The sequence below is a fragment of the Balaenoptera ricei genome, chromosome 9 (genome assembly GCF_028023285.1).
Source record: "Balaenoptera ricei isolate mBalRic1 chromosome 9, mBalRic1.hap2, whole genome shotgun sequence".
Classification (NCBI taxonomy): domain Eukaryota; kingdom Metazoa; phylum Chordata; class Mammalia; order Artiodactyla; family Balaenopteridae; genus Balaenoptera; species Balaenoptera ricei.
The window spans coordinates 58,777,472-58,793,110 of record NC_082647.1 but is presented as its reverse complement, the minus strand read 5'-3'; the positions used below and the strand labels follow the sequence as shown (position 1 = coordinate 58,793,110).

General features: G+C 39.9%; 1 protein-coding gene across 1 annotated transcript in view; it reads right to left on the bottom strand.

The window, feature by feature from the left end:
• Positions 1–6,895, bottom strand: part of COL1A2 (collagen type I alpha 2 chain) — a 35,853-nt gene extending 28,958 nt beyond the window's left edge. The window contains exons 1-6 of the mRNA XM_059933856.1: positions 6,642–6,895; positions 4,084–4,094; positions 3,470–3,484; positions 2,788–2,823; positions 1,567–1,659; positions 190–243 (exon numbers count right to left, since the gene is read on the bottom strand). Of these exons, the coding sequence (XP_059789839.1) occupies positions 190–243; positions 1,567–1,659; positions 2,788–2,823; positions 3,470–3,484; positions 4,084–4,094; positions 6,642–6,711 (279 nt within the window). The 5' untranslated portion in view covers positions 6,712–6,895. The remainder of the gene's footprint in view (positions 1–189; positions 244–1,566; positions 1,660–2,787; positions 2,824–3,469; positions 3,485–4,083; positions 4,095–6,641) is intronic.
• Positions 6,896–15,639: the final 8,744 nt, after the last annotated feature.

The following is a 15,639-nucleotide window of genomic DNA, read 5'->3' as shown; positions in this document are numbered from 1 at the left end:
GAAAATATCGAACCCCCTAACCTAGGCTTAGATTTTTATAGATTTGAATACAAAGAGAGCTGCTCCTTTTATCTGATCTGGGTATTGAGTATTAAACTAGGTAGCTAAATAAATGGCAATATGAAATTTAACATAAAGTAAATTCTCTATTCAGTAATTTTTTGGCTAGATAAAAAGAGATAAGCATACCATTGGTCCAGGGCCAAGTCCGACTCCTTTTCCATCATACTGAGCAGCAAAGTTCTAGATGGGGAAAAAAAAAAAAAAAAAAAAAAAATATATATATATATATATATATATATATATACATATAAATAACTGTTGGCCATGTAGTTCATTTTCTCATTCTACGTCTAAAGATTTTTCTGTTGTTGTTTAAAAGGAAGCAGTATTTCTGACATAATTATTAGTTTAAACTTCCATACTGAGCTAAATTCCTAAAAATTCAGGAGAGGTACAAGTTTAAAATTTAGTCCACACCTAGTTTGAAATAGGGAGCTTCCCTACCTTATTTTTGAACCTTTTCCTGCCCTGTTATCCCTCTAACTCAAATCTCCACCCACTACCTGTACACTGAGGAAGACAGCTTTCTAAACTTTAAAAGTCAGTGAGGGCCCCTGATAAATTAAGCAGAAACCAAGAGAACAACTTTATATTTCTACCTGTTGCCCTGGCTCCTCCATGACTACACAAAATGACTAAGAGACCTTTTTCTTGCTGTAGTTTCAAAAAGGATATAAAGAGTTTTAAAGTTTAGAGGAAAATTAAATTAAAATGCCCCTTGGAAGATTAAACTTTTAAAAAATAGTTCACAGTAATAGCTTTACTGTTACTGATCTCTCTTACAGTGGTAGACCTATTAAGAAAGGTGCTTTTTAATGCACTCAGTAGATAAGCAATCATAATAAGATCTTTGGGGGAGAAAGGTCTTATTTTACTGGTGTACAGTTGGGTATTAGAATCAGGCTTCTGATTCATAGTGCTAACCAATTAAGCAAATATGTTTTCCTTCCTGCAGTGAGGCCATTTGGTGCTCATACCATTGTTAAAGCATAAAGCTAAAAGAAGATATTAATGAAAAAGAGAAATGTACTTTTCTCAAATTAGTTTCAAGCAAATTAAACCAAAAACTGCTTTGAATGTTGGTTCAGTAGACTTCAAGCCAAGGAGAATAAAAAGAGTAGGATGTTTGTGAAATTGCTTAAGATCAGGGATTTCATTTATAATTCAATCTAATCAAACTTTTTAATAATGCAACACCTCTTATTTGTGCCCTACTGATAAAAGATATTAAATTCCCAAATTAAATAATGGTCACGAGGGCTGCAGCTACCTTCAGCGAACACAAAGACCTGTCCTGTAATTGACAAGGGCTCACAAAGAGATCGGGCAAAGCAGAATCTTGAATGAAGAAACCAAAGAAATGAAATAAAATACTATACTAATATCCAAATAGCAGACTCTCCCTTAGAACTACTAAAAATAAATTCCACAATGAATCTTCTTCCAATACAGGTGTAAGGAACTGAAGTTAGCTAAAAGTTAACGATACTTAAGACACCTTACCCCACCAAGACCAGGGGGACCAGGAGGACCAGGTGGACCAGGAGGGCCTGGGATACCATCATCACCGTCTCTGCCTGGTGGGCCTGGTGGACCCTGTTATGCAAAAAGAGAATTAAGTCAGGGTTAGACAGACTCCGCAGAGACCTAAAGGAGACCTCAGATTACATGTGGTAAGATCAGTTGGTCAGAATGTACAAGTGGTGTGGAAATTTAAAATGCCATATTTGCCACTGTTGACACGGGTCTATTTTAGAAGGAGGTTTAGTAGCTGGTGTCTGAAGAAGACACAAGACAGGATAGTTCCTCTTGGAAGAGGACTATGTCAGCCATTGGATATTAATTCATAATGGAGCTCCAGTATTCAAATGAAGATAAAAATTATAGCTAAAATTTATAGCTATAAATTCATATGGTTAACAGTGCACAGTGATATACTGTGTATATTGATTGTCAGTTTCTGACTGATGAACTTAATTGTTTTGGTATGTTATGTGTGAAAAGCAGATTAATTGATATAATAATTAATAGTTATTTTATCACAGGGTAGAAAATCCTGCAGATTTCCTACCATTAACACTATTTATGTTGTTAAAGTAATTTACTGACATAACCCTACCTCTAATAGATTGCTTGAGTGGAATACATTTAAGTCTGCACTTCTCGATGGATACAAGGTATAGGTATTTATATATTGATGAAAGTGTCATATAATGAAACCATGTGGTTATACATGCCACATAAGCATAGCAAGGAGATCTAAGAATACGATGAATAAAATGCAAGCCTAACTTGTACATTTATTAATTTAGACAGAAACATGTTGTTGGCTGCTGTTTAACTATTACTCTCAGCCTAAATAAGAGATCTTACTTGAAAAGCAAACAAAACATGTTAAAAAGAGAAGGGCCATGTGGTGGTAGGTAGATATATTTCCATTATGTATGTGTTGGACAGGTCAACTAAAAACAAAGAAAGATAGACCATGCAAAGAATATGGCTGCCTGTAATAGTTCTACTTTCTTAAAGGATAATCTTGACCTAAAAAGAATACTGATTATATATAATAATGCTTATTCACTTTCTGTAAGGCATTCTTTGCTTAAAAGGTAGGCAATTATCTGGATACATAATATCCTTATAAATTGTCAGTCTCCTGTAGTTTCTGATATGTAGTTATTAAAATATGGGCCAAAGCCCTTTAATAGTTCAAAAATTACACACCCTTTCTCCACGTGGTCCTCTATCTCCAGTTGGGCCCTACGAGGAAGGTAGAAACAGCACAATAATAAATGTCTAGGTAATTTCCAGTGAATGAGCAAAACATTCTCGATAATAATTAGTCGGTAAGGCTGATCTAACCATAATGTTATTAGATAGTAGCTATAAAAATGGCACAATACAATAGACAAAAGTATTTTGTTTTTATTATAATTACATGTAATTTTTTTAAACTGGGAGATTGGAGGCTATAGTCTCCAGCATTAGGCCAATATTATGACCACTATTTTTAGAAAGATGATTTCTGTTGGTAAAATTATCATTTTGTAATATCGATAACAGCATATTTATATAGTCAAAGCCCTTTAAAATAAACTTTTGTTTATCACCTATAATTAACATAATATTCATTCCATCTCCAGAACAAAAACAAGTCTTTTCTTTTCCTTTAGTATGTAAATCACCAGTTGTATAATATAAGTATAATTAGAGATGACTCTGGAAGATAATAAAGCTTTGTTATCTTACACATCAAAGCTATTTTATTTTATGGTTTAGCTAATGCATATTCATGTGGGCAAAATCTTGACAAAGTATTTTCCTTCTGTAGTGTACCATAAATTTAGTTAAATTGTAAGTTATCTCTGATCATTTCAGGTACTATGGAGAAGTATTGGATTCTTACCTTTTTTGCAGTTGCCTAAAAAGAATAAGTAAAGGATTATTATGAGGAAGATTATATAAATTTTAAAATGGCTCCCATTTCCATATAGTGTACAAACATACCTACAGATTATACATATTATGCATTACTATTATCTTAATATTTCAAAGCACAATTTAAAATTTTACCAATAAATAAAATAAAATATGTATAGAAGCCAGATATATACTTATCTGTAATTATGCCTCAAATTCAATTCATGAACTAAGAATTTGTTCATAATAATCTTGCAAATGATTCCAAGGGAGTGATAAAATTCTCTAGCTTGGTGAAGTCTTCTAGTTCGTAGCAGCTGATGCTAAAACCCAAACTTCCACTGGATAATTTACTCTCTTTTCTTATGGGTGTTCGTTTTAGGGTGGTCTTATTCAGTAGCCCCGCCCATTTCGGAAATTGGGGTGGGTACTTTCTAAGGCAGCCAGAAAGGTTTGACTACCATAACTCCTGATGATTATTTTGGAAATTCGGGTTGGTCAATATCAATACAGCCTCCTTTTCTTTCCCCAGAGAAGACATTACTGTGGCCAAGGCAATCAAAGTCTAAAATAACAAATTCTAAAAATAATTTTACTCACCTCTTGTAAAGCTATAGAGGAAAGGGGAAAGAAAGAAATAATTATTAGTATTATTTCATTGATCACTAGCAGTGATTAACAAATGGGTATATTAGTCTATAAAATTGACTTACCTAATTAAAAGACAAATTGTATTTTTTATTAAGAATATTCTAATGACTTAGAAATTATGCATGTCAAAATTATGGCAGGGATCAGCAGGATGATTTGTTTTCAATATTAATATGTAAATATATTTTGAATTAAATTGTTAATTATTTACTTCTTTATAAATGCTGTGAAATATTAATGTGTCTAAAGGATACTTCTAATGTTTAGTAATTAAGATGCTATATTGCACAGGTGAATCACTGAATATGAGCAAAACCAGTATATTGATGAGGAAATAATTTGTATTAGTTTAGACAATTTTTGATACTTAAAAATTTTAAAAGGGGGAAATTTAGGAAAGTACGTTACCTAAAGTTTTTTTCTAAAACATTAACGTTACAGAGTTTGTACCATTCTTAATGTCCTTTTTCAAAAGGTCTAATTTGCAAATAAGTCACCATGAAAATGGATTCATTTGGACATCTGAAATTTTGCTTTAAATAGGTTCACTTAAGTTAGGTAAGGTCATTTTACCAATGTGTATCACTTTTGTCCCTGAGGAAGAACTGCTCTGTATAAATGGAAAAACTGTGGATTAAAGATCTAGAAAAATAATGGGAAAAATACACTAAAGGAATATCCTCCCCCTTTGCCATAATTGCTATAAGTCCTTAAAGACTGAATTCCTCTCCTACGGTATAAAAATTATAGGTTAACACAGGATATAAGGCCAAGCTGGCAACAAAATGAATCACCCCTAAAAATTGCTTTAATTAGGTGGCCAAGAAGTGTGTCATTTGGAGTGGGAACAGCTGCTGCAACAGTCACAGTTCAGGAGGGTGGACCACATCCAGCACTGACATTTAAGGGCAATTTGTGAGAATTACTTTTAAATTAGGAAAATGATATGTTTACTTCATTGTGTTCATCAGTAGGAAGAATAATTATGCCTGGACTTGATTAACGGAAGTTCTTATGATTTTGGAAATTTGCCTTTTAATTATTCAGACTGAGCCACTTTGAAGAATGTGTGTTTGGTAACTTTTATTCAGACTGTAGTTGGATGTTGATCAGAAGGTGAATTGCCCTTTGTACCTCCAAACTTCCCTAGGTCTAATTTCCTCTTTTCTCTAGGAGACAACTCTTTCCCCCTGCCACTCTCAGATCTCATAAAAAAAAATGAACTTGGTAATGTGAATTTGTTCAATGCAACTATTCCTTAGCATTCACAGTGTGTATACTAAAAGTGGATGAAGGGAGAAAACACACATACACACACAAATGCATCAGTAATAATGCAGTGGTAGACACCGTGGCATGTGGGTGGAGCAAACTTTTAGAGTGTTGGGTGTGGCCAGATCCCCCTCTTACCCCATCAAGTCAGTATCTTTGGTAATTAGTCAGCCATTTTCAAGGCAAAACCGGACTGATTTTCTTCATTCTATCTTGACATGGAAATCTGGTCATAAAACCTACAGCTGGAAAGCAGCCTTGGAGTCCATCCAATTTCTATCCTGCATTTTAGAAAAGGCTCGGTTTGACTTGCCCAAGGTCACATGATAAATTATTGGCAGAGTCATGGGAAAAACCGGGTCTCCTGAATCTCAGATCAGTGTTGATATTTCCCAACTTGCTATGTTCAGAATGCCTGTCTTTGGGAACATATTAAAGAGCTAACTCTGGCTCAACAAAAGGCAGGGCAGATTTTAGCTAAATAATGTTACCATTTCCATGACCAGGTAATGAAATGAGAAGCTAATTTTACTTTTCAGAATGTATCCATTTTTCTTCCCAGGATACACTGACTAGCTATGGGGATTGGCTTCAATGAGAAATGCAGATCATTCTCTGTATAAACCTGTGGAGTCTTTAAATGGGGATTCCATTAACCTTAAGCCCTGGACCCCTGTGCTCTCATTGTCCTCCCTCCAGAGGGCGCCTGATGGCCATCATCATCATCATCATCATCATCATCATCATCATCATCATCCGGACCAGTCTTAAAACACCCAGAAGAGAAAAGCCTTTAGGGGGTGAGTTTTTTTATTACTAAATTAAGGGCTTTCTAAACCAGGCCTCAAGTTTCACAAGGTGGGCATCAGTGCAGTTTTGGGGCCTTTTAGGCGGAGGCCTTTGCCTTCCTTCATCATGTCAGTTAATATCTCATCTTTAAGGAAAAGGATTTCTGCTCCCTTTGAGCTTCACTAACTGCAGGATCCAGATCAAGTTAACAGGTTCACTCTGAGTTGAGAGAAAAGTTCCCTAACTTCTGGCGAGAGTCGAGCCTTTTTTGTTTTCATTTCTAAAGTATTTTCCATGTTTCTCATAAATGCCAGCGTTTTTCCACATGCCAGAGAGCCTTCCCTCCAAGCTGTACCTAGAACTTTGTTAGGTTTTCCTTTTCAGACCAGGTGCCCACCCATCTAACCTCTTTCCCCGACTGCCCGAAACAAGCTGAAGGCACTTACATTGGCATGTTGCTAGGCACGAAGTTACTGCAAGCAGCAACAGAGTCCGCGTATCCACAAAGCTGAGCATGTCTACCACCTAGACATGCAGACTCCTTGTGTCGCAGAGCCCCTGGGTCACCGGCGGAGGTATCACCTGGCGGGCGCAGGCATACAGTCGTGGCGAGTACCTCCAACTTCGCCGAAACCTCCTGCCGCCTTGGTGCTAAAATAATAAAGCCCGGATCTGCCCTATTTATACGGCCAAAGTTTCTCTGGCCCGAGGGTGCTTCCAAAAGCGCTTCCACCAATGGGAGGGCTGGGGCTGGGGGCCCGGGCAGCCCCAGCTGGGAGGAGACTGCGGGGGCGCAGAGGAGGGAGCGGAGGGGGGAGGGACGTGGCCACGGGGCTGGCTTCTTAAATTGGTTCCATCCTTTTTGAGGACGTGGACACTTTTGAGGCTTTCAAGGGGAAACTCTGACTCGCTGTCTGCATACCTCCGCCCTCCCCATCTCCCCCGGCCCTCCCCCGCCCTTTCCAAGTTTGGAAACACTTCTGTACACGTCGGAGAGCTCTGCTGACACCGACGTGGGCAGAGTTCGCAGATCTCCGGGCAGCCGGGCAGCTGTAGAAGGGACTGGAGCCCAGAGATCAAAGCAGGAGCTGTCCAGCTCTGCCTACCTGGTGCCCCGCGGGCCACCGGCAGGGTGGAGGGCCGGCGGGCGCGGAGGGGGCAGGGGACCAGCGAGCAGGCTCCGACTGCGTGGCGCAGCCCGAGGCCGCCCTCCCTCCGCCCCCTCCACCCCGCCCCCACCCCCGCCCAGCTTTTCTCCCTCTCTGGGGCGTCTGTGCGCCCACTTTTTCAGCAGTAACGCGCTTTCTCTCTTCTGGCTCCGGGAAAGGGTGAGAGGGGGGTTCAGTCGGTGGAGGTTTTACTTGGAGTCCGAGGACGCCCACCGTTGGGAGGGTGGGGAGGGAAGCGGGCTAGGGTCAGCGTGGCATCCAGCACCAGGGAGGACGTGCTTTGCGCACACCAGACTAGACCGAGCCACGGGAGAAATCATACGACCTCCTCGCTTCCCTCTGTTGAGGCTGATTCTAAACCGAGGCTTTGGGGATCGTCTGGCCCTGCGAAGTGACTGCAACTGACCAACACGGACTCCTTTCTTACTTCGCAGTCTCTTTCTGAGGTTGCGGTGGAAAAGTCCACCCCCTCCCCTTCGGGTTTCCAGTCTCCCCCTCCTCTTCTCCACAGACTCCTTGTCTGGGTTTACCAGCTACAGCCTGAGCCTAGACTCAGATAAGCCCCCAGTGAGGCGCCGCCCGCCATCCCTTTTGTCCTCTCTGCCCATTCACCGACCCCACACTTAACGGGAAACGCCCAAGCACCTCCCAGCTAATCTCCACACCTTGGAGAAAACGCCTAGGCCATCTAGAGGGACTTCTAATTTGAGTTTGGGATACAGGCTGTCTTCTCTGGTAACACCTCAAGCGGAGCTCCCACCAACGTGGGTGTTAGCTCTCTCCCCAACACCCACGTTAGGGAGAGAGCTCCTTCTCCCCTTGAGGACCCTTCCCACCCTCTGCTCCCCACCAGGGAGAGGAGAGGACCCTGAGGCATTGGAAATGAGAGGCCAGAACTCTTGAGAATCTAGAATACTGAGTGCAGTCAGCTTCAGCGGACGGCCCTTTCCCCAACCCTTCTGAGATGGCATTCCAGGTCCAGAGGAAAGGCCATTGGTCCGGGCTGTGCCTCTGCTTGCTCAGCACCCCCAGTGAGGCAGCCGTTCTCTCCCAGAAGTCAGCGCAAAAGGGGCATCTTTAGGTCAAATCTGTCTCCACCAAACAGAAATGAGTGGGCTGTAGTTCCTTGCTAATCTTTTTTCCTTTCTTTCCCCCATCTCTCCGCTCCTCCTTTCCCCCCCACCCCCTGCCGTACTTTAAGGAAGAATTTCTGTCTAACTCTATCAGCAGCTGCTATAAACCAAAGGGATTGAATATTCTTAAACTGGTTGCTTCCTCTAAGCTTATAAACAAACAGACAAACAACAAAGTTAATGGAAATAAAAGAGAACAACCAAAAACTATTTAAAAAAAACCCAAAAACCTCTTCTTTTAGTCTAATTAAGAGCACTGACTTGGGAGATAACTTGAGAAGACTTTTTGAAATTGTAGTACATTTTTTGGAAATGTGATTATAATTTCCCTTTTAGCATAACAAAATGCTCAGCAAGGTTTTGAGAATTCGAGAAATTCAAGCACACATTTATAAACTAAAGGAAACGTATCTCTGCAGAGTAAACTGGTAACTGGAAAAGCATTCCTGGAAACTGATGCAAATACCAAACGCTGCCGGGCTCCCTCCCTGCTGATGTGGCAGGGTTTGAAGCAGGCAGTCCTGAGCATTTGGTGGGAGGCCCTGGATCTAGAGGAAACAATGAAAATGGAAAAAACTGAAGGGGAGTTTTTCTTTTTTAAGCGGGAGACAAATTTTTGTTCCAGCAGTTTTTACACATTATTTTGCCCTTCTCTTTCTCTTACTCATCACTTATTGGGGAGGATAGTTAATTAAGTGTTTGTGTTATTGGAGGAGTTCTTTGATGCTTACATTTAGGTCTCTGTTAAATATTTTGTGCCTCCAAACAAAGCGAGAAGCTTTGTGAGTGCATAGGGGTGGGGCTGGGAAGAGGGCTGACTCAAAGCCTAAACTGAGTGTCCTGGCAATGGCTGTGATGATGTATGTGAATTTAGGGGAAGCCTAGGTGACTGGGTGGGGGGCAATTGGAGACTGAGCAGGAGGAAAACAGAGTAAGGGAGTAAAGTGGGGTAGAGGCTGAGTGGAGGAGTGGAGAGAAGGAAGAAGGGAGGTAGACATCAAAGACCTCTACATTGTGCTGTTACACAGTTAACACCTGGGTTCCTATTCCTAAATCATTCTCTGCTGAAAAAAAAGATGATCACTTTAGCTCCCTATAACCCACAGATTACAAACTGAGCCACACCCTAAAGTTTGGTCAGAGGAGGGTCGAGGGTCCCACTGATTAAAAAAATGCAGGGCAGCCTGATAAGACTATGCTGTCTTATGCTTTTATTCCTTTCTTTTCTTTGATCAAGCATCAAACTGACATCTCCTTTCAAACATTTTTGAGGATCCAGTCTGTGGAAAGCACGAATACTACACTATCTTATTCTAGTTCTAGTTGAATTGGTTTTTTGCTAAGAAGGTATTAGCTGATAATTAAGGTGGTAGCTGAGAAGGTTTGAAGGCTGACTTCTGTCCGTGATATTTGTTTGGAAGACATGGAGATTCCTGCCCTACATCACATCTTTTGGGTCATTCAGTTCTCGCTGATTATTGAAATAAGACCAGATGAATATTCACTCAAGTACTATTTAGTGTTGTACCAGGCACTGTGCTAATTGGTGGGTATATAGCATGGTTATTGCCCTCGGGGGCCATATAGTCTGTTGGAGATTAAGAGTGTGGGGAGTACTGCGATGGGGGAGCACAGGGTGCTTATGTGTTTGTGGGACGATTAGATGGACACCTAATCTAGATTTAGGTGGGTGGAATCAAAGAGGGCTTCCTGGAGGATGCAAGAAGCTCAAGCCTTAAATATGAATAGGATTAGAAGAGATGAGGGAGAGATCCAGGCACAGAGGCATTAGAAAACTTGGAAGTTCTGAGGAATGAAAGTGTTTCAGCATGGTGGGTTTGTGGAGGGAAGTGGGGAGAGCAGAGGAAGGAGCTGGAGATGAGATTGGTGGATTTAGCAGGAACCAGATCAAAAAGCACCCTTTCAGCTGTATTCTGGTGTTTGCGTTTTCTTGACTATGTTGTGGGGAGTGTTTGGATGATTTTAAGCAGAAAACTTGTGTAATGAGAGAGTGCTTTCAAAAAAGATGACTGTGGCTGCAGTGTAGGGAAATGATTAGAAGGAGAACACAGTGGAGAGAAAGAAACCAGTTAGGAGGCTGCAGCAGTACTTCTGAAGGAAAACGATGGTGGCCTAGGGTAGTGCTGGTAGAGTTGGAGAGAAGTTGGCAGACTTTTTAAATATTCTGGGAGTAGAAGAAAAAGACAGATGTTTGGTTGTGGGGAGTGAGGGAGAAGGACTCAGGGAGCATCAGCAGGTTTCTTGGCTGAGCACCTGGCTTCCTGGAGGTATCGTCCATCAAGCAGGGAAACAGTTGAGGAGGGGAAGACTTGGGGTGAGGGAGGGGAGGATAAAGACGTCAAATCTGGGCATGTTCAGTTTTAGGTGATTGTGGACCATCCAAGTGGGTAGGTCTCATAGATGATTAGATATTTAGGCCTAAAGTCCAAAACGTGTACTGGGCCTAGATTTATCAACAAGGGAGTCAGCAGATTACTGATGTCATGGGAGTGGATGAAATCCCCCACGTCGTACATGTAAATGAAAGAAGTTGACAATAATAAAACCTAGGACAAAAGCCTGAAGAGCTCCGGCATGTAAGCAGTGGACAGTAGAAGAGGAGAATCCATAAAGGTGACTGAGAAGGAACAGCCACGTGGGATGGAGGAAAACCATAGTGTTCCCATCACAGAAGGCAAGGAAACAGGTTGTTTGGGGGAGGCGAGCAAGAGAGGTCAAGTAAGGCTAAAAAGATGACATAAGTTAGCAAATTGGAGATCACTGGTGACCTTGGTGAGGGTGGTTTCAATGGAATGAAATCCTACTGAGAGAAAGTGGAAGAGTGAGGAAATAAACACATCTAGAGTAGAATTTAAGTTACATCAGGAGTGTAACAGGAGTCGGGAGAGAGCTGGGATATAGCTTAAGGGTGATGTTAGGATTAATATGGAAGAGAATTGTGTGTGTTAGAATGAGACCATCCAAAGCAGATGTTTAATCTTGATACAGACCCCATTTTAAAGCCTTCCATTGAAATGTTCTTCTCCTTCTTTAGGTTTCCTATATTATATTTCTCCTAATTTGCTTTTTATTACTGAAGCAAGGAGCACTTAAGTGCTTGCAGATATTTTTTTTAAAACTTGGTAGTGAATGATCAATTTTTTTTCGGGAGATCCCTTTAAAATGTGTAGACAGAGTCAATTTATTTCATGGTTTTTGAATCCCAGTTAATCTGGGAGATTCCTCTGGGATTCAGTGCCCCATTTTTCATGTCTAGAAATATGAAATAGACAATCACTTCTTTACTTAAGCACAACTCTGAGTATTCTAGAGTGTACAGATTGTATGGATATAGGTGTTTTGTGATATCTTGTTACTGACTATTCCAAGCCCTGTAATTCAGAGGGTTATATTAGGGCACACAAATTTCCGCTTTTAAGTCCACCTTTTTCTTTGAGAAGATGCTGATTACATTTCTTCAGCTAGTTCCAAATCCATCCTTAAATTGAAGAGCACCAGAATGCTAATGCATTCCAAAAGTCCACTCTGGGTTCTTAGGACTTTGGTTGGCTTGGTTTCCAGACTTATATTTTTCAATTCCTTTAAAGTGGCTGAAAGAAAGAAGGAGACTTCTGCTTCAGTTGCAACTGAAGATTCTGGGTGTTGGTAATTGATTGATTCACCCATTAAGTTGAATTGAGATATATTACATATAGAAAAAGAATTATAAAGATGTAATTATACACGATACCATATTTAGAATTTATATAATTTATATTTCGTCTTTTAAAAATAACTAGCAAATTAAGTTAATGGTATTACTGACAAACTCTTTAGAGTTTAAATTTGATTTTGACCTTTAGAATTCTCTACTTGCATAGATAATCTTCCAGTTAGTTAATGTGACATCATAACTACCTACTATATAGTTTGTTAAGTACTGTGCTAGGAATTTTACATAAATTATCTCAAACCTCCAAAAATCATTATCTAAATCTTGGTGGGGTATGTTTTATTATTCCCAAGTTTACAAGTAAAAAAACTGAGGCTTAGAGAGATGAAGTAACTTGTCTGAGGCTTCCCAGATATGCTAGAATGGGTCAAGCCCATTCTTGGGCATGGATCTGTTGCCTATTGTACATTTTCAAATGCCTTGTACTTCTAATATCTAGTATCTATCACCATGATAACTGATTAATTAATTAAAGGAGCTAGTTGTTCATTGACTGGCTTCATTTAAATGTGAGGTCTTTAGTGACAGAGACAATGCCTATTTTATTCATACTTCCAACTCTAGATCCTAGTACAGTGCCTGCTGAATGAGAGATGCTCAACAAATATTTACTCAACAAATGAAGACTGATTTGCATGACATAACTGGAGAATATGGAACTAAATGTAAATTCTGGTTGTTTTCTTCACTGATGGTTTACCATTTAACCCACACCCTTAAAAATTTATTTTTGTTAATAGGTAAGAGTGGCAATCAACATATGAAATTTACTTGAATAATACGTGAATATATTTTAGCCAACTCACCTGATAATAACACCTAATTATTCCTTGATATCTCATAAAGATTTTATTTTATTAAGTCAAATTTTTGAAGGATGAAGTGATTGAAGAATAGGAAAAAGCTAATTTTATTAATGATAAAGCCACAGTTTTAGAGTTGGAAGATAATTTAGATATCATCCAAATCATAATCGTAATTATAGTGTGTGGAATCAGGATTTGTTTTCCTACCATATTTCTAATGTCTGGCAGATGTCAGTTACACATCAGGTGTTCAATAAGTTTTAGTTGCATGAAATAATACATTTTATAAATGAGAAGACATGCCTAGAGAGGTTATGTGACTGGTAGCTTATGGTAGACCTGTAACCAGGGGTCACCTGATTCCCAGTCTCCTGCTCTTTTCTTTAAATTAAAATAATATCTAGCATTTGTCTGGAATATTTTGCAATATTTAACCTTTACAGCAATCTGAAGACTAGTTATGATTTTACAGAGGATAAATTGAGGCTCAACAAAGTTAAAGTTATTCTCCAGATCAGTAGTTCTCAAAGTGTAGTCCCTGGACCAATAATACTAGCATCACCTTAGAACTTGTTAGAGAGAAAAATTGCATGCCCCATCTCAGACCTACTAAATCAGAAACTCTGGCTGTGGGTTAGCAGCAATCTGTGTTTTAATAACCCTCCAGGTGATTTAGTATTGAGTATGGTGACTGTTAGGTTAAACTTGAATTAGATAGATCTAAATCTAGTATCATGGAGAATAGCTGTGAGCATAACAGGATAGAAAAGTGGGAAAGTCCAGTTAAGAAAATGTTAATTCCTTTATTCTCCTTCACTCCAAAGAGCCTCCTCCACATGCATTTTTGCTCTCTAATACATCTGTGGACTTAATATGTCTTTTCTTGATTCTCCTTGGTTCAAGAGTATGGGTAGCTGAACATTCTGAAAGGCTATTAATTGTTCTTTACTCACAGTATTTTTTAACATCGAAGGAAGACTGTTTTTATCCTTTTTTTTTTTTTTTTTTTTTTTTTTTTGCTGATTCAGACTTTAAGGCTATTAGGGTAACATAACATTTAAAGTGGAAAAATGTGTGTTGAAGGATATACCTTAACTCTTCAAGAAAGCTGAGTGTGATTGGCCTAATGGTTAGAACTTGGTGCCTATGAAGTCTGGTTTGTAGCATCAGTTCCCCTCTGGACCAATTAACTTCTCCCTGTTTCAGTAGCTTGGAATTCATCGCTCTGTGGACCTGGGGTGTAATTCCCTGGGTAATTAAATAGTTCAGGTGAGGCAGAAAAGATTCATGGTTTACTGCAAATCCATTACTCATTCTAGAAAATGCTCCCAAAAGTCCAGGTGATGTTTTGAAACATTTTATTTCTATATTGACATCACAGACATATATGCTCCTTTTTCCTGTAGTTCCCATATCACGTTTTGATACTTGAATTAATAATATGGCACTCCACAGCCTTAAAAAATGGATTTTCCTTCTGAAGCACCCAACAGAGTAAGTAAGAGGATAGATCTTCCTGTTCAGAACTTCAGAATGTGCAATATGCTGGTCTAAAACAATCACGGAAGTCATTGTTTTTGCCTGTGAGTCCCTACTGGGTTTTCTGACAGGCTCCTTATGTTACAACTGTAGCCACTTAGGCACAACTGCAAACCCAGTCCTGCCTGGAAATAGGCCCTGTCCTTGTACATGATGAATTGAAGAAGCTCCAGTTCTAGCATTTTCTAACTACCATTCATTGGATTTGACTCTGTGGCACTCTTCTTTTATCTGGGCTTCATATATCCGAAACCCAGTCTACATGTTAAGCCCATTCTTACAACATATGTCTTTATCTTGTCTTCTTGCACCTGAGTTCCTCTTTTGATAATGTGCTTGTTTCCTCTCTAATTGGCTTTATTCACTCTATTCACTCATTCATGCATTCATTCACTCAACAAACCTAATGTCTATGCAGGATACAATGTTGGAAACTGGACCTGAGATACGATCTTGGCAACCCAACCTTTTCTGACACCCTGGCGACTGGAGTCCTGCCCCTAGACTTCAGCACCATGTCTCCACATTCATGTCTGCTACTGTTGCAGACCTACCTGCCTGTATCTGCTTCCTCAGGGATCTGTATTCCAGCACCTGTTGCGACACCTGCATTCCTTCTTGCAGGACCTCACTGATGGCACTCCTGGCTTGGCCCAGCACATACTAGTTATCTCTGTGCTTTCCCTGCTTCTGACTTCCAGCTATTGCCTGCAGCTGATTCCATTGCTGTTGCACCTGTTCCCAATCTTCACTTTTCTCTCAGAATGTCCATCTGCAAGACGATGGGTTTTACTAGTTCCTCTAGCCACATCTTGTTTTGGATTGCATCCTCAACAATCAGTGATGGAGTTCCAATTGTGCCAGGTGCAGATGCAGGCATAGAGGGATAAGATATAGATTACCATCTCAGGAGACATCACAAATGCAGTAGATCCTCCCCAGTTGTGAGGGGACGGAGATATTTCAGTTTGAGGTACTTAAGATTTTAGGGAGAAAATAAGGTTATAGAGGGACTAAAGGCAGGCCCTTATAAATCTTTGTATCATCTCTAGAGCATCAAGACA